General features: G+C 43.9%; 1 protein-coding gene and 1 long non-coding RNA gene across 7 annotated transcripts in view; one reads left to right on the forward strand and one right to left on the reverse strand.

Annotated features, from left to right (window-relative positions):
- LOC121293958 overlaps positions 1–19,619 on the forward strand; it is a 69,794-nt gene that overhangs the window by 24,652 nt on the left and 25,523 nt on the right. For all 3 annotated transcript variants that reach the window (XR_005946654.1, XR_005946656.1, XR_005946655.1), the window contains one exon: positions 8,365–8,434. This is a non-coding gene — a long non-coding RNA (uncharacterized LOC121293958). The remainder of the gene's footprint in view (positions 1–8,364; positions 8,435–19,619) is intronic.
- Positions 1–19,619, reverse strand: part of cep131 (centrosomal protein 131) — a 103,211-nt gene that overhangs the window by 5,178 nt on the left and 78,414 nt on the right. For all 4 annotated transcript variants that reach the window (XM_041217441.1, XM_041217439.1, XM_041217443.1 and 1 more), the window contains 4 exons: positions 18,168–18,285; positions 9,805–9,879; positions 8,309–8,451; positions 516–693 (listed from right to left, as the gene is read on the reverse strand). In XM_041217441.1, the coding sequence (XP_041073375.1) occupies positions 516–693; positions 8,309–8,451; positions 9,805–9,879; positions 18,168–18,285 (514 nt within the window). The remainder of the gene's footprint in view (positions 1–515; positions 694–8,308; positions 8,452–9,804; positions 9,880–18,167; positions 18,286–19,619) is intronic.

A 19,619-nucleotide genomic window follows, 5' to 3' on the forward strand; every position in this document is an offset into this window, starting at 1 on the left:
TGAAGAGCCTGTATTTACTTTTTTATCATAGCAATGGGGCAATTTACCAAAAAGTTTTATGAAGCATTATAAAAATAATTAAACTATTTGGGATTTCCAACTGGGGCAAAGACTTCAGCACTGGGCAAGCAGTAATTCCAATGTGTCTCAAAGCTGTTACCCCAGCCTGAAGACCACCACTGGAATTTCAAGGCTGTGCTCATTAATGGTCAGCATTTTTACTAATATAATTTTATTGTCAATTATGTCCAGGCAGGAGCCACTAGACATCAATCATGAGTGGGAACTCCAGCCAACTTTCTCTTTCCCTTAGCCAAGAGCACTAAAGCCAATTAGAGTTCCTGTACCAGCATCAAGTCTGACTCACCATAAATGTGGGACTGAATTGACTCAGTTTTACTAGCACTATGTTACTGAATGCCACTTATAGAGATGGCGCATGATAGGTTATCGTCTTCAGATGTAAAGTGTGAATGAAATGGCAAACACTAACAAAAAAATATCATCAGTGCTACCTTTCTTATATCTTCTATTTCTTGTTCTTTATATCTGAATAATCCCTTGAACCGGATAGTCTCCCCCTCCGCATCCATCAGCCGTGCCTTGAGTTCATTGCATCTTTCCTGCAGATTGCGTTCTGAGCGCTCCAGCTCCCTCTGCTCAGCTTCATATTTGTTACGAACATGCTTAATCCTGCAAAAAGTTAATTTGACATATTGGCTCGTAGTTGTGTTTCGCTTGATTTAATGCAACAACAGTACCACTGTCGTCCCCAGTTTATGCGCCCATTGATACAGGCAATTTTGTTACATGTTTCCAGGAGTACTTTATGGTTAAAGTGTGGTTTTGGACACTGCAATGCATTCGAGAGGGAGAAAGTTACCTGGGCATTGTGGTCCATGAGGTAATCATAGCCCTTAGGTTAAGTACTTCAGATTTTGGCTATGTTAAGGGACAAGAGAGGTCATGTGGCACAGTGGGTATTGTTCCTGCCTCTGAGTCAGAAGCTCCAGATTCAAGTCCCATCCCAGGATTGATGGTCAAAGAAGATGCATTCATAACATAGCCAAAGAGGTTGAGTATCAATCTGTAAACCCTTCCAACATACGACTATGGCAGGTGGTAAGAGCCAGAAAGATCCCTGGCCAGCCACGTGATGGAAAGAAAGTTGGAGCCTCTACTATCGCTACAACATGCATGTAAAAGTGCATGTTGCCATAGCAACTTGGACTCCTTAGGGAGCTAGTTGGCTCAATTGGCTGGGCCACAGATGTGGGTCAAATTGGTGCAGCAAGTAATTTGGAAGGCAAACGAAATGTTATTCTTTATTGCAAAGGGGAAGGAATATAAAAATAGGGAAGTCTTACTACAACTGTACAGGGCATTGGTGAAACCACACCTGGAGTACTGCACAGTTTTGATCTCCTTATTTAAGGAGGGATTTACATCATTAGTGGCAGTTCAGAGAAGGTTCCCAAGGTTGGTTCCTGTTCATCTTTGGAGCTCTCTACCCCAGAGAGTTGTGGATGCTAAGTCATCGATTATATTCAAGGTTAAGATAGGCAGATTTTTGAACAATGGGGGAATCAAGGGTTAGGGGGAACAGGCAGGAAAGTGGTGGAGTTGAGGCAAAGATCAAATCAGACGATCTTATTGAATGGTGGAGCAGGCTCAAGAAGCCGTATGGCCTACTCCTGCTTCTATTTCTTATGTTGTTATGCGCCTATGTACTTCTACTTTTGCTCACCGAACTCAAGACATTGGCAAAGCTGTGGTTGACCACACATTCAAAATTGTCAACTTCCTCCAATGAATTATAAACAGAAACAAAGTACACAGTTTCCTGTAATTAGAATCATAGAAACTTACAGCACTGACAAAGGCCATTCAACCCATCAGGCCTCTGCTGGCCCTTTGAAAGAGTAGTTGAGTTTAGGCTTACACCCCCACTTTTTATCTGTATTCCTCCAAGTTCCGCATCCTCAAATATCTACCTAACTCTCTTTTAAAATTATTCACTGAATCAGCTTCCATTGCCTTTTCAGATAGAACATTCTGGATCTGGACAACTCGCTGGCTGAAAATTTCTCCTCATCTCCCATCCAGACATTTTGCTCCTGATTTTAAATCTATGACCGCTGGTTACTGATGCACCAATTGCATGGTTTTCACCTTGAAAATCCTCTGTTAGGTTACTGCTAACCTCTCCTGTTCCAAGGAGAACAGTCCTAACTTTTTCAACCCCTCCTCTTAACTGACATCCATTTCTACAGCGGGAGCAGGCTATTGAATTGGATGATCAGCAACGATCATATTGAATGGTGGACCAGGCTCGAAGGGCTGAATGGCCTACTCCTGCTCCTATTTACTATGTATGTTTCTATCCCTGGTAACATCGTGGTAAATTCCTCTAACACTTTTCAAGGCTTTCCTGAAGAGCAGTGCCCAGAATTGTCCACACTACTCCAGCCAAGGCTTAATCAACAATTTATAAAGTTCTAGCACAGTTATTTTGCTTTTTGGTATGACAGTGGCGTAGTGGTAATGTCACTGGGCTAGTAAACCAAATGCCCAGGCTAACTCCCTGGGGACTCAAGTTCAAATCCCACCACAGCAGCTAGGTGGAACTTAAATTCAATTAATTAATTTTTAAAATCTGGAATTATAAGATAGTCTCAGTAAGGGTGCCCATGAACAATTTGTTGTTGTTAAAACTCATCTGGTTCGCTAATGTCCTTTAGGGAAGGAAAACAGCCATCCTTACCTGGCCCGGCCTACGTGTGACTTCAGATCAAAGCAATGTGGTTGACTCTCATTTGCCTCTGAAATGGCCTAGCAAGCTACTCAGTTTAAGGGCAATTAGGGATGGGCAACAAATGCTGGCCTTGCCAGCGATGCCCACAGCCCAAGAATAAAAAAAAACTGTCACTAATTATAAATCCAAAATCCCAAACGATTTTTTTGACCACCATATCATCTTGCCTGAGAATTTGTGTATTTGGACATCCAAGTTTCTCTGTTCATCTACACTTTCAAAATGGTGCCATTTATGGTATACGGTCTTTCCATATTATTCCTCTCATCACATAACACTGAACTTCAGCCAACATGCTTCCGCCCATTCATCATCCTATTTGTCATCCCGAAGTCTATAACTAGCCTCATCACTATCTATTACACTGCCAAGTTTTAGTTCTTTATAATGTTGCTCTCTATGTCCAAAGCTGGGTTGTTTATATCTATAAATACCCTGTCATTAACTTACTTCCTCTTTTCAGTGTAACCTTCACATCATTCACTTTCACTGTGAAAAGAGATGTAAAGTATTAATTTAATACTTTAACCATGACCTTGTCTCTATATGAAGGGCTCTCTTTGGGTCCTTAATAGCTTCAAAATTTCCTTAGCTAACCCCTTACACTTTGTTTTTTCAGAAAATGTTTTAGGGTTCAATTTAATGGTGCCTGCTAATATTTTCTCGTAATCTCTCTCTGCTTCATGGAAGGACCTTTTCAATTTTCTTCTGTAGTTCCCATAATCTTTCTAGTTATTAACTGAATCTTGCTCTAACATTTGTCATAAAGCTTTTTGAAAAAAAATTTTATTTGAACTTTATTTCCTCTGATATCTAGGACACATTAGCTTTAGATGTTCTCCCTTTCCCCTTCAGAGGAATATGCCTAATTTGAATTTGACCTTCCATGAAAGTCTTCCATTGCTCTAGTTCAGCTTTATCCTGCAACCACCTTTTCTAATCTACCACTGCTGGTTCCTTCCTCACATCACTGCAATGAACTCTTCTCTAGTCGAGCATTTTTACTTTTGATAATTTCTGGTCTCTTTCCAATTATTACTTTACATGGAATTATGGTGGTTGGTCTTCTACAGTGATGCCACTCCACAAGCCACACTTCATTTCCCAGAATTAGAACCAACACTGCTTCCTTCCCTGCTGGACTGGAGACAGTGATTGGGAAAGTATTCCTGTGATAGCAGGAATTTCTCTCATTCTCTACCCTTAGCACCATGTTTTCTCAGTCTACATTAGGGCAATTAAAGTCTCCTGATATTACTATTCTATTTTTGCTACACGTCTTTGAAATTTGCCAGCAAATCTGCTCATCTGGATCCTTCTCACCATTTTGAGCTTTATAAGAGGAGCTCCTGGGGCAGAATTTTCTGTCTGTCAGGGAGGCCGTGCGGGAGCAGGTGTGGGCGGGTGTGGACCTGAACCCCGCCTCCATCGGGTCCGCGCCGCCATTTTACGCGGGCGGGTCAATTAAGGCCCGCCCAGCATGAAACGCGGCTCCTGAGGACAGCGGGAGTGGCTGGACGGCAGTGGGACTGCTATGACCGCCGGGTCCAATGGCAACCCGGTGGCCTGTTTAACAGCGCTCCCGTGGCCTTGCAAAAGCTGTCAAACATGGTCAGCGGAAGGGCTCCACACAGCGCTGCTGGTGAGGGTCCTGAAGTCTCTGACCACCAGCGTCACGCCATCTTTGCCAGGCAGGCACCAGCGCAGAGACTATCACTTCAGTGGGAATTAGAGCATTGGCTAGTGTCCTGGTGCACAACGGTGAGGGCACCTCACAGTCGCTGGAGGAGCTGGTGGAGACAGAGAGTGCCCATGGCACCAGTAGTCGGAGGACTGCAGGGGACCAGGCACATAAGACCATAAGACATAGGAGCAGTAATCAGGCCAATCGGCCCATCGAGTCTGCTCCGCCATTCAATCATGGCTGATAAGTTTCTCAACCCCATTCTCCCGCCTTCTCCCTGTAACCTTTCATCCCCTTACAAAGCAAGGACCTATCTATCTCGGTCTTAAATACACTCAATGACCTGGCCTCCACAGCCTTCTGTGGCAATGAATTCCATAGATTCACCACTCTCTGGCTAAAGAAGCTTCTCTTCATCTCTGTTCTAAAAGGTCTTCCCTTTACTCTGAGGCTGTGCCCTCGGGTCCTAGTCTCTCCTACTAATGGAAACATCTTCCCCACGTCCACTCTATCCAGGTCTTTCAGTATTCTGTAAGTTTCAATCAGATCCCCCCTCATCCTTCTAAGACTCTATCGAGTATAGACCCAGAGTCCTCAAACGTTGCTCATATGTTACATGCTCAGTCTGTGGCTGATGCTGTGCCTCTGGAGTCATACATGAGGCAGCAAACGCTGGAAGTCCAGCAGGGTATACGGGAGCTATGCTTGGCTTGGTCTCCATGGTGGAGGAGTCTACACGGACCATCACAAACGCGATGAGCCTCATGGTCGAGCGCCATGCTTCCTCCATGGAGAAAGTGGCGACTCCCTTGAAGAGGCTCCTCCAGGAGACCAATCAGGGCTTCCTGGGGATGCGCTCGGACCAGCAAGCCCTCACATGGGCATTGACCTCAGCTGGTCAGTGCCAGTGTGGGAGATGATCTGGGCACTAAGTTTCCCAGCTCGGTGCCCAACAATCTACGGTGAGCAGGGAGGTCCGAAGCAACCCCACGTCGGCACAGCAGCTGTCCGTCGTCTCTGCGGGCTCCGGTCAGGGGGCTCCTGATGAGGGCAGCAGCTCCTCCTGCCTCTGCCAGTGACCTTGGCATCCGATGAGGCTGTGACGACTGGGGAGATGCCAGCTGTGGAACTGACCGCACTTTCCCAGGTGGGGCCAGCACAGGCTCCACGGGCCAGAGGACGACCGCCAAGGTCATCGAGACCAACAGGACAGCAGAGTGAGCAGGCTGTCTCAGGTTCCAGTGCCAGCGAGGGTACAGCACCAAGACGTAGCACCTGTAAGTGTAACTTTAAGGCACCTTAGGCACGCCACGAGTTTCTCACTGGTGTCTTTGTGTTGCCCCGCAATGAGGTCATGATTAGTTGGTGTGGTGTTTAACACCTTCGTCATTTTGTTTCTTTAAGATCATTTTGTTATATCATTAAATTTAGACATGTGACCATGGCCGAGGGTGCCTCTTTTCCTCTGCAGGTGGATGGTTACCCATGATGTTATGAGTGAGTTGTATCACATTGAGCTTTATTGACAAGGCCCTTAGTTAATGTTCCTATCCAGGCAGATTTAGCAATCAGGTATGGTGTATGGAGCCTGAAGCACAGGCTTTTGTTGGAGGTCCATCTGTGGTGTACTAGCTGAAGGTTCTCTGGAATAAAGCCTCCCGGGTGTCCCTACCTCTCTGGAGTATGCCGGGGTCAACGTCTACCCCCTCAGCATTTCCCTGTGTGTGCTCACCCTTGGATTCATCGTGTGCAGTTGCAGCAACTGTGTCTACATCTTCTTCATCCACAACGTCCCCCCTTTCCAGCGCAAGATTGTGGAGAGCGCAGCATGTAACCACTATCAGCGACACATGATCTGGGGGGTACTGGAGTGCACCCCCTGAATGGTCCAAGCATTGGAAGCGTTTCTTGAGAAGACCGATGGTTCTCTCCACCACAGCCCCTGTGATGCCTATTGTACCGCTGCTCATCTTCTGTTCTTGGATAACGGAGAGGCGTCATGAGCCACCTTCTGAGGGGATAGCCCTTGTCACCCAGCAGCCATCCATCAAGCCGAGCCAGAGCACTGAAGAGCCCCGGCACCTGGGAGTGTCTGAGGATGTAGGCATCATGAGAGCTGCCTGGGTACCTTGCACAGACTTGTAGAATCTGCATCCTGTGATCACATACTATCTGCACGTTCATGGAGTGGAAGCCCTTCCTGTTGATAAAAGCACTGGGCTCACCTGCTGGCGTCTTGATGGCCACATGTGTGCAGTCTATTGCGCCCTGGACATGGGGGAAGCTAGCAATGGCTGCGAAGCCTCTGGCTCGCTCTGTCTGACCAGCATGGTCCCAGCGGTAGTGGATGAAGGTCAATGCATGCCTGAATAGAACATCTGTAACCTGCTTGACACAAATGATTGGGAGACATCACACAGATTACCCACCGAGCCCTAGAAAGAGCCAGAGGCATAGAAATTGAGGGCAGCTGTGACCTTTAGAGCCACTGGCATAGGGTGCCCACCCACACAGTTGGCGGAGATCTCAGGGCCTATCATCTGACAGATAGAGTTGACTGTCTCCCTCAAGAGACAGAGCCTCCTTTGGCACTGCATCTCAGACATATTGAGGTAGCTGCTTCGCCGCCTGTAAACCCTGGCAGCAGGATAGTGGTGTCTTCTGCAGCCCCTTCCGCCATGGACTTCCTGTTGGTTCTGCGCCCCTTGTGCCTGCGCCTCTCCTCCCAAAGGTGGCTCCCCTGCAGGCTGAATGTGGACCCCTGGCCTCCTCCCCATTCTGGCCCTCCCTTCCTCCTCAGAGGAGGTGCCTCCAATGGAGAGCACAGCTCCCATTCCCAGGCTAAGGGAAGGCTTCCTGAAACCTGCAGGCCCAGAAAAGGATCTTCACTGCAGAGTGCTGACTTGAAGGCTGTGAGTCCTGTCCAAGCAGCTGGTTTGAGCTTTGAAGTATTCCTGTTCACACAGGCAAGTATCAGTAACGTTCACAATTAAATATCTGACTGATAACATTCGCAACCCTCTGACCCCTCCCGTACATGAGGTTTATACAAATGTGTCCTACCCGCCTGCCTGTTGCGCCCATGCGACAACCTAAAGATGGCACGGACTCTGAAAAATCACCATCAATTGGTGCCTCAAGGGCCTTGAGTGGCCCATTAATTAATGGCGGGCGTGCATCGGAGAGCATGGCGCGCCCATTCACAGAAGTAACGCGATGGCGCACGGTGATGACGGGACCCTCGCCCAATGTCACTGCGCGTCATTTTACCCGTCGGCATGCAGGGCCTATCCCACCCACACCGACAGGAAAATGCTGCCCCTGGTAATGTAACAGCGTCCCCTGTTCCTTAACTTAAGCCAAATGGATTCAATCCTACAACCGTCTGGTATATCCGTCCTATTTTGTACTGTAACATCAACCTTCATCAATACTGCCACACTCCTCCCTCTCTTTCCTTCTCTATCATACCTGAATACTTGGTAACCTGGGTCTTGTTGGAGCCACATCTCTCTCAACGCAACCATAAATAGTCATTTTCGTTAGCCAATCTGTCTTCATGATGCACACTAACCCTGGCTTGTTAGATCACAACTTTTATATCTATCAAACTGAGCAAAAAAACGTTGAAAAGGGCAGCTAGGTTGTTTTCAATTTTAACATTTGGGCATTAAAATCTCTTGATGTTATGGCTCTATTTTTGTTACATGCCTTTTCAAAAAAAAAACAGTTTTAGCTTCCTATAGGACACAGTGAATTTCTTATAGGATATGAATTCTTGCAAAAATAAATTCAGAAAATGTTCTCACGTATTTTCAGCTACCCTCTCACACTCATGCTTAGAAACTCTGACTTCCTCCTCCAGGCGCTGGATAACAAGCTCGATCTCCTTGTCTCGTCCTTTACGGACCTCCTCTTTCAATCCTCGTTCACGGGTAAGTAACCACGCCTCCTACAGAAGAAGGAAAATGGCTCAACCTATGGCAAAGAACCACGATAAGCCCAATTTTGCAATTCCAACTCTGATAATTCACTCGATCAACCCATCATTCTGGAAAATGAAGTACAGCACTGCCAAACTGAAGTGCCACATGACAGGCTTGTCAGCAAAGTTGAAACCCATGGATCAGAGGGATCAGTGGCAACAGGGATACGAAGTTGGCTAAGTGACACAAACGGAGAGTAGTGGTGAATGGTTGTTTTTACAGATCGGAAGAAGATATAAAAGCAGATTTCCTCAGGGATCATTATTGGGGCCACCCCTTTTCCGAGATCTATATTCACGATTTAGGTGTCCAGAGTACAATTTCAAGATTTGCAGATGACAAAACTTGGAAATATTGTGAGCTGTGAAGAGGATAGTGATAAAATTCAAGAGGTCATGGGCAGGCTGGTGGAATAGGCAGACACTTGGCAGATGAACTTTAATGCAGAGAAATGTGAAGTGATACATTTTGGTAGGAAGAACATGGAAAGGCAATATAACATGGGAATGCTGAGTTGAGGTTACAATCAGATCAGCCATGATCTTACCGAATGGCGGAGCAGATTCGAGGGGCCAAGTGGCCTATTCCTGCTCCTAACTTAAATGTTCTTTTACAATTCTAAAGGGGATGCGGGTGCAGAGGGAAGGTGAGGGTGGCAGGACAGGCTGGGAGAGCAGTTAATAAGGCATACACAATCTTGAGCTTTATAAAAAGAGGCACCAAGTACAAAAACAAGGAAGTGATGGTGAACCATTATAAAATACCAGTATGGTCTCAGCTAGGGTAGTATGTCCAATTCTGGGCATGACGCTTTAGGAAGGGTTAGATTGGGTCCAGAAAAGATTCATGAGAATGGTTCTTGGATAAGACTTCAGTTATGTGGATAGAGTGATGAGGCTGGGGACATTTTCCTTAAAGAAAAGTTTGAGAGGGGATTTGATAACGGTGTTAAAAATGACAAGGGGTTGGGACAGAGGAGGTAGGGTAGGTTCTTGAGAAATCCATGGGATCTGTCTTGGTTGCATCTGTCATTTACTCTTTAGTGTGGTGTGCTCAACCACAGTTTGTCTGTTAATTTACATGTACCTCATACAGACACTTGAATGTTAGAGTAAATTGTTTAACTTTCTGAACTTGGAAATTAAATTTTGTTTCTGTTTGTTCAAAACCCGTGGGATCTTGTAGCTTTATTCAAAAGCAGGTGTCTTGAATCTCAAACCTTTATCTACCTTAAACAAAGCATTATTGTTCCCTAACCGGATCTCCCTGGTATGTCCTGCCAAGGATCATAACAATATGCTTAACATTATTGAAATTACCTGTTTTTTCATGTAATTTTCTTCCCAGGCATGTTTCTCAATTTCTAGTCTTTCTTTCAAGGATTGAATTTCTGCCTGATCAAATAAGTACACAGAGAAATGAAAAAAAAAGTAATAGATTAATGATTCTGTTTATATGCATTTCCTTTCAGCCAAACAAAAGGGCAGAATAAGATCCAATGCATCTCTGCTGAACGTTAGCACAGCGAACAAACAAGAAAACACTGTATTCTCTCCCCCAGTAGTTTAGCTGAATAAGGCAGTGAGTAGCTTGGCCTGGAAAGATCCAAGTTCAATTCCTAATCCTTACTGAGTTGGCTTATACCTGGTGGAAGCAAAGGTGCTACAATTGACATCCAGTTGGGGAGAGGTGGTAAAACTATACCGAGCTCATGCTTACAAGTCCTATTCAGTTACTGTAGCTAGAAATGCTCATATGTGAATAGAATCATATCCAGCTGTGATGACCATTGCTATTCAACAGCCTGCTGACGCACACTGTTTAGGCACATCCATGACTAATAGTCACTTGGGTTGACATATCAGCAAACAATTGAAGCTTATGGAACTATACCTGAGCAAAGGTATCTGTGCTTTTTTTTTCCCCAATAAGTTATATAGTTTTTTCTTTTCCCACCTATTTCCATTATTTTTAAATGTATTTCCATCCATTGTTTTACCTTTGCCTTTTAGCCTATTTTGATTCCTTCACCCCACCCCATCCCCACTAGGGCTATCTGTACAAAAACAGAATTACCTGGAAAAACTCAGCAGGTCTGGCAGCATCGGCGGAGAAGAAAAGAGTTGACGTTTTGAGTCCTCATGACCGGTCGAAGGGTCATGAGGACTCGAAACGTCAACTCTTTTCTTCTCCGCCGATGCTGCCAGACCTGCTGAGTTTTTCCAGGTAATTCTGTTTTTGTTCTGGATTTCCAGCTTCCGCAGTTTTTTTGTTTTTATCTTAGGGCTATCTGTACCTTGCTTGTCCTGTTTTCTACCCTTAACTAGCACATTCCTTAGATAATATCATCACCTTCAACACCTTTATCCTTTTTGTCTTTTGGTTATCTCCACCCATCACTGGCCCTCTATCCAGCCCCACCTGTCCCACACCCCACCCTCCTTAAAGCAGCTTATATTTCACCTCTCTTCTATTTTTACTTAGTTCTGTTGAAGAGTCATACAGACTCGAAACGTTAACTGTGTCCCTCTCCACAGATGCTGCCAGACCTGCTGAGTTTTTCCATGTATTTTTATTTTTGTTTTGGATTTTCAGCATCCACAGTTTTTTGCTTTTATAATAAAGGTATCTGTGTCTTCAGGAACAATGGGGAAAGAAAGGTGAGGGACAACTAGTATCAATAAGGAGGGAAAATGATTGGAATTAAGGACATTTTGCAACATTGGCCAAACCTACAGAGACTTTGATATTGCAAGTAAAGCTACAATGATATGCCTATAACTTCTTTCCCACATGCAACAGATTTCACACAACATTGACTGGTTTAAGAGTCCCATATTGTTATTTCAGAGACCCATATTGTTATTTCAGAGTCCCAAATTGTTATTTCAGAATCCTCTATTATTACTTCAGAGTCCTATATTGTTATTTCAAAGTCCTATATTGTTATTTCAGAGTCCTATATTGTTCAAACACGCAGAGGTTACCACAGGTTATTCCACATTTGTTTCTTGAGTTTTGTTTCATTGGGAAGGGAGTTGACTAAAAGTGACAGTTAATCCATTGAAAAAGCAAAATATTATTGTATTTCTTAATAGATCTTACAATATTTACAAGCTGCATGTCCAAACTGACCAATAATTTTATTAACATTTCAATGACACATTTCCTCTCCTCAAACAGAAATTCAAGAGCTGATTGTTGTTTGCAGAGGCAAACACTTACATCTCAAGGCTGACTCCTTACCTTATCTCCAGCAGGATCTTTCACTCATAAGGGTGGTGTGAGATGAAAGAGTGTTGCTATGTCATCTACCCTCTTAAATGCTGAGTCAGTGTACTGAAAGATGTAGCAGCCAACTGCAGTGTTTCTGACCATATATATATATATATAGATATATACATACTGGCTTTCCCTCTATGACAGTCTGGAAGCATTCAAAGGTTAACCTTATCACCCTTACTTCCAATTAAATGTATTACTGTACTGGCCATTTACTCCAAATCCAGTTTATTTGCAAAGGGGGACCCCAACCTGTCTTTTCTTAATCACCACGCAAAGTAAACTCTTACTGAGTTTGTGGAAGCAATGAGTGCTTGGAGGAGTTAAGGGAAGTTGATAAAGTCTGCAAGGAGTGGTACTGGGCATTGGGAAGGCATTGGGCGCTACTGCAAGGGCTCTGAACACCAGTTTCTCCCAGTCATAGGGGCTATAGCAGCAGCCCCCCCCTTGGGCTTCACATCAGAGGGAAATGCACAGAGGCTGCAAAAAAGACAAGCTGCTCACAGAAACAGCAGGAACAGGTGACTTTGCCAGAATAGTGCGTTTCCAAATAACGCAGGGTGCTCTGGACTGCAACCACATGGCTTTGCGGGCACCGCAACTCAATGGCCAGATGTACTGAAACCTCAAAGGCACTACTCGCTGAATGTGAAAGTTGATGTGCAACAACAATCAGCACATCATGCTGCTGAATGTCCACTATCCTAGCAGCACTCTTGAGTCATGCATCCTGTGTTAGTCTGCTGTTCCAGCAATCTTTCAGCATCTAAGGTGCACCAGAGGGTGGCTGCCCAGTGTCAAGGGCTATCCATTTTACACCCTCTGAAACCCCACTACACATGGCTAACATGCATATCGGGTGAGCTATGCTGCAACAAGGAATGTCATTGAGCAGTTGATTGGGGTGAGGAAGCAACACTTCCACTGCCTCGAGCACCCTGGTCACCAGAGTGCTCACTGGAGCAGATGCCCTGATATGTGATGATTGGTTGCACCCTCCAGAACCCGGCCATCATGGGGGTAAAGCCCTTGCCACCATGGGTTCAGCGAGCAACTCAGGAGGAGGAACAGGAGGAGTGGGAGGAGGAGTGAGAGGAAGAGGAGGAGGATGCCACCACATCCACAATCCAAATAAGATCGCCAAGACCATATCATTAGACTCCAGTTCCCCTGAATCAAACCCCAGATCCCTATTGTTCAACAGTTCCATGCTTACCCTCCCTCTGTGACAGACCATCGTAGTTTTCTCTTGGCAACAATGATGAAATATAAGTCACCACAAAGCAATAATTTCGTACCAACTTTATCCAACAACGCATCCAATACTCCATACAATGCTTAATCAATCACCATCGTGCATTCCCTTAGTGCCTGCCTTGTGGGCACCTTTGCCTGACCTCGTGCTCCTATGCACTGCGGCTGCAGTATGGCTAGTGGAAGGCAGCTGACTTTCAATGGGAAAACTTGGCCTTGCAGGATGACCCGAGCAGCTCTGGGCCCAGCTTCAGGATGCACCACCTCGGCCTGAGCAGCAGCAGTTTGGGTTGGCCGACCAGCTGACACCACCAAGGGCACTGGCAGAACAGCAGCAGGCTAACATAGGATGCATAATCAAGAACGCTGGAGAGAGGGCAGCAGTATTGGGCTCCTCAGAGACACTGCTACACCCCCCATGGCAGGGTGATTGCTCGTGATCGGCATGATTGCTTTAAGACCCTAAAAGCCCCTTTGAGCACTGGTATTTGTGCAGCCATGATGGTAGTAACCTGAGACTGTATGGCATCAAGCTGAGATTTCATGACCTCAGTCTGAGTTTTCACTGCAGCCTGTCTTCTGCTTGTGCTGCATGGAACCTGAGACATTGGCTATTTGATGTTGAAAGATGGTTGGGCCCAAAATGCTGTCACAGAGTCAACCACCACTTCCACACTGGAAAGGAGGGGCTCCACGTTCTGTGCAAAGTCCTGTGCCAGGTTGGAGCCGCACTCTGTCTAACAGTGACGGCTACCTCTAAAGTTCAGATAAGACCTGCATCTCAGCTGGTGGCCGAGTGCCAGATCAAGTGATAGTCTTTCTTCCTTCTCAGTCTTTTCTCTCGCTACACCTTAAGCCTCCTGCACTGCTAGCTGGTCAGACTCTGAAGTTCTTGGGTAACAAAGCATAAATGCACAAGGGCAGGTGTGGAGTGAGACAACTGGTTCGTTGTTACACCATCTACAGTTTGTACATCATAACAGCTCGCAGGATGGGGGTAAAGTGGGATTTCAGAAGCCACATTAGGAAGGAAGATAGGGTCATCCACAATAGTTTCGGCGATGCCGCTGGCCTCAGTGACAGCGTGTCCAATTATCCCCAGTGCTATCTCCCCTGTGGGGATCAGCACATGCAGCAGTGCCGATCCCCACCAATTAGCTGCTGCTGCCATCATCTACTATGGGCCACCTTGTCCTACAAAATAGAGCAAGGTGTGTCAAGTGAGTGTGTTTGGGTGATTTGCTTGCCACAGTTGAACAACTGGCAGTGTGTGCAAGGCGTGAGACATGAGTGTGCAGGTTCCAACAGTGCTAAGTGTATGAGGGTGAGGTGCAGCATACGAATATGAGGGTTGAGTTGTGGTTGATATAGATTATTTGTACTGAAGGGGGGGTGTGGCAAATGGAGCAGTGTGATAGGCTGGTGGGATTTGCCACGCGAGGGTGTATTCAACGATCTTGTCCATTTGTGCGAGGTCATTAAACTTCTTTCCGCATTGCATCTTGGTCCTCAGGGCTAGACTGCTGGCATTAACTGCTCGTGCTACCTCTCCCACTGCCTTCTCAGAACCTGCCCAGGAGACCTCCCGGTCCCTTGAGGGATAGAACCTCTATCCGTTGGCCCACCTCCTGCATCAAAGCCTCCAGGATTACATTAGAGAACCTTGGGGCATGTTCTTTAGTCTGTTGCACCATTTCAATTCAATTCACTTTCACTTTATTATGCAAATCAATTTTGGGTACATTTTTTGTACTTTAAAAAATTACATATAAATGAATAATAACAACAAAGAATGAAAGTTACACTATCACAGAGATCTAACTTTAATTAAAATATGTATTAAAAACTACTCCAATGCATTAATATAATCAGTCAGAGAGACCCATCCTGAGTGCATATCCCAATCCATACATCAAACTGGGGGTGTTAAAAGTTTTTCTAGAGAAGGGCACAAATGAGTTCAGGAACCATTTTTTCTGCATCTAAGGGATTGTAGCCTTTTCCCAGGACAGATCCAACAGTAATACTGAGGCATGGAGCAATTCTCATTATTCATGACACTCTTTCCTTTTGTCAAAATTCTTCGAGAGCAGAATTGGTCAAGAGAAATCTGCTCATCAACTAACCTTACTGCCTGGTTCAATAATCTCTGTACCCTTAGAGAGTCTGCTCTCCCAAGACAACAGACATCCAAAAAGGAAAGCACTCTCAACCACAGCTGTACAGAAAAGAGTTGCATGATTGCAGGATCTACTCAAAAGGATTTTAGTTTTCTGGGGTAGTGTAATCATGTCCATTCCTTGGCAACCACATCCGTACACTGTTCCCTCCAATTCAACCTATTGTCTACTTTGACACCTAGATACTTGTCATTCGTAACTATTTCAATGTCCGCATCATGAATTTTCACAGGAACAATATCATTAACTGGATTTTTCCTAAAGTCTAGAACTAGTTTCTTTCATCTTGTTTTCATTCAGTTTAAGAGAAATGCTATTGCACCACTTTCCGACCTTCTCCACCGAGTTCCTATAGGTTCCTTTCTTATTCCTTAAGTTACGACCACAGCTGATGTTATTTGCTGAGCAAGCCAAATCCCAGAGGGAAACTTGTCTTACTGATCATACCTTTTTTTTGTACTTTAAGAACGAGGGAAAAAACTACCGATCCCAGGAGCGTGGAATCCCAGTAACACTCAGGATTTTAAAATTAAAAGATTTGACAAGAAGGAAAATAAAACACAAGCACACAAGATTTAAATTACACAGTTAAAACAATTGTACAAAACATCCCCCCAAAAAACCCACTTGGTCAGAACATACAAGTAAACTACTTGGCCACAGCTCCCTTATAGACTTTTAACCATAAAAATCTAGTAATATTATCCAAAGCAAAACTGCTGTCGCTTTAGTAAGGGTATACCACACGGCTACTCACTCTCATCCACTCTGCTGTGGACATCCAAAAGGAACGTTTCTGAACCTGACCGTTTTCTGAAAACGAATATCTCTCTGGCTTGAAAACTCGATGGCTTCTTCAAATTTGCAACTTTCACACCTTTTCCCAGCACAGATCTGGTCCCCATGCAACCACCACCACTCAACTAAACACCTTTCCTTAAATATCTTTTTCCCCTTTCATCCTATATTCCATTGCTCTCAAACACCTCTTTTGACTCAACTTTCCTGAATATAAATATCTTTCATGTTTTCCTATTGCCTCCACTTTTGAGACAAATAAAATGTAATAGCCTTCACTTGTTTACTTATGAAACATGTCAAAGTTCCTTGTCACTTCTAAACTCCCTTTTGAAATTCAGCAGCTGAAAAGTCAAGTCCCTACTTATCTGATAATGCAAATTCTATCTAACAAATATCCAAACAAACATGTAAATCCGACTTCTCATTACAAATGGGTGAACCTAACACATTTATCTTTCATTTCTCAGTTCCCACAGACAAGCTGTCTTTACTACCCTTCCCCCAATTTAGTTAATCATCTTCAGAGTCTGAAGGAGAGTCATATGGAGTCAAAACGTGAACTGTTTTCTTTCTCTCCACAGATGCTGTTAGACCAGCTGAATTTTTCCAGCATTTTCTGTTTTTGTTTCCGATTTCCAGTATCCACAGTATTTTGCTCTCTTCTCCAGTAGAAGTTAAGGTATATTTCTAGGATGCGTAGTAGATGCAGGATGAAGAAGACTTAAGTTTTTCTAAAATTAAACACCATTATAATGGTTCAAAGGAGTGATGTGTAACTCCAGCATAGGCTCTGCGAGTTTACACAGTAAGTTGCTAGGCTCTCCAAAACAAGAAAGGCCCTAGGTTCGCTCCATGGTGTTGTGCTTAACATTTGGCAGAAAGGGCTTCTGCTACTGGTTCACCATGTCTGATTGGAGGGGAAAAAACTGACTAGGGAACTCTTTCCTGACTGCTATCCAATCCCCTCTGCTGGCAGTATAATACTGGAAGGATTGCAGGTATTTTTTCATTTGTCCATGGGACATGGGTGTCATTGGCAAGGGAGGCACTTATTGTCTGCCTCTCAGGACGGTGGTGGTGAGCTGCCTTCTTGAACTGCTGTAGTCCATGTGTCCGTGCACACAGTGTTGTTAGGGAGGGAGTTCCACAATGTTGACCCAGCATTAATGAAGGAATGGTGATATATCTCCAAGTCATGATATCATGTGACTTGGAGGGAAACCAATGTGCCTGCTGTCCTTGCTTCTCTCTGTAGACTTTGAAGTTACCAGGGCTCTGAAGATTAGATTACGAAGAGAGGTTATATAAACTAAGAGATAAAAACAAAAAAACTGCGGATGCTGGAAATCCAAAACAAAAACAGAATTACCTGGAAAAACTCAGCAGGTCTGGCAGCATCGGCGGAGAAGAAAAGAGTTGACGTTTCGAGTCCTCATGACCCTTCGACAGAACTACAAGTTCTGTCGAAGGGTCATGAGGACTCGAAACGTCAACTCTTTTCTTCTCCGCCGATGCTGCCAGACCTGCTGAGTTTTTCCAGGTAATTCTGTTTTTGTTTTATATAAACTAAGCTTGCATTTCCTAGAATGTAGAAGGTTAACTGGTGATTTATTTGAGGTTTTTTTTGGATTTTAAAAGGAATTAGAGTAAATAAAGAGAAATTTTTTCTACTGGTGGAGGAATCTAGCATGGGGAAACATTATCTCAAATGTAAAACCAGGCCATTCAGGAGGGAAGTTAGAAAACACTTCTTCAAGCAAAGGGGAAAGAACTGTGGAACTCTCTCCCACAGAACGCAATAGATGCTGGATGCTTTAAATTTGGGATTGATAGGAGACAGGCATGTGAAAGTGTATGGAGCCAAGGCATGTGGATGGCATTAAAATATAGATCACCCATGATCTCAGTGAATGGCAGGACTAACTTGAGGTGCTGAATGGGCTAAACCTGTTCCTATTTATATGGGACATCAAATAAGGGCAGTATCAGGCATTCTGTACCATTCAATGATCTGCAAACATTTACAATCAAAAATGATATGAGAAGCTGTCAGATACCTGTACAAACAGAGGAGGGAGAAAACTGAACAAAAAGAAAAACCACATGGATTATATGACACAATAATATTAAACACCACGCTAATACGTGACATGAGCAAATTCTACCTGGTGGCGTCTTTCTTGCTCTTCCTTTGCCTTTTCAAATTCATCTTTTAGGGCTTTGGTTACAAGGGAAGAACTATCCTCCAGCTGTCGTCGCAGTTCATCCAACTCAGCTCGTTGCCTTTGATGTATAAAAATATCCAACTGTGAAAGATGTGTTTCTAAAAGGGCAGAACTATTCCCCACGGCACTGCTTTACTACTATAATTAAATTAAATAAACATCTCGTCATTCCAGTCTGGCATACCTGCCCACTTTGTCAAATTTGTCACTTTGTCAAAAGCACGCGCTGTCACGCTTTTCTACTATGAATAAGTTTACCTGCTCACCAGCAAATTACTCATTGATTACCCACTGATAGTGGATAAAGATAAGCTCCTTTTTAAACCGACAAGGTGAAATCCCTGATGGAAGAGATTTCAAAAACCCACTCCGCAGAGACAAGGGAAAGGTGAAGAGGTGTGGAGAAACACAAGCAGGGGAAAAGAGAGAAGCTGAAGGTAGGTGGTGGGGGGGGGGGGGGGGGAAGATGGACAAAAAAAATAACAGCAGCACAAAAATTAGAGGCCCAGTGTATAGCATGTACATTCACACGTTCTCAATCACATTTGGCTGATAACATCTCTGTTATAAAGCAGCAGTCAATGCTACAAGGAACTTGCCAATTGCAATTTACAGGTCCAAACATTTTTAATATTAAAAACATTACAAAAGGAGCAATGAAATATGTTAAGGTGAAGTTCTGTCACTTTCTGAATGCTATTAGATTGACCAAACCAAATAAATTTAACTTTAAGGGCTTCCTTGTGCCAAAATCAAAGTTGGAGTCAAACACTGGCAATTGTGTTTTTACCAAAAATATAAATCCACACAAATTGCAATACATAGGTACTCCACAACAGTGAACCAATGTTATTTCTAAATGTTCGATTATAATTCAACTGTTATACAAAGTGAAGATAATTAAAAGCAGTCATATTGGAGTCAAAACATTAGCTGCTTCTCCCTCCAAATATGTTGCAAGTATTCAGCTGGTCTGGAAACATTGCTTTTTTTTAAAAAAACAGGTTCACAGCGCTTTGTTTTTATAAAAGCTATGCTGTTTCTTCAGTTATCTCAAAACATTCAGGCCAATCACTTTGGGCTCCTAAATGTCATGAAGTTATGAATGTATATAATATTACTGGAAAATATTTTTCTTTTAAAATAGAGGTTTAGTTTGTGGGTGTGTCTTAATTGAATTAAAGCCAGCTAGTCTCTTGGTGCTTTGATGTATACTAGTTTTGAGAAGTAAGAGAGATAGAGTGTATTTACATTTTTGGTGAATAAAGTATCCAAGATGTGGGATGAAAACTGACACCTTTTCAGCAGATACCAAGCGATATGTTTATATTACTAATAAAGTTGGTACTATGAAAGAGGTTTTATTTTTAACGAGGTTTAGTTCAGAGGTTG

Source organism: Carcharodon carcharias, chromosome 22 (genome assembly GCF_017639515.1).
Source record: "Carcharodon carcharias isolate sCarCar2 chromosome 22, sCarCar2.pri, whole genome shotgun sequence".
Lineage (NCBI taxonomy): Eukaryota > Metazoa > Chordata > Chondrichthyes > Lamniformes > Lamnidae > Carcharodon > Carcharodon carcharias.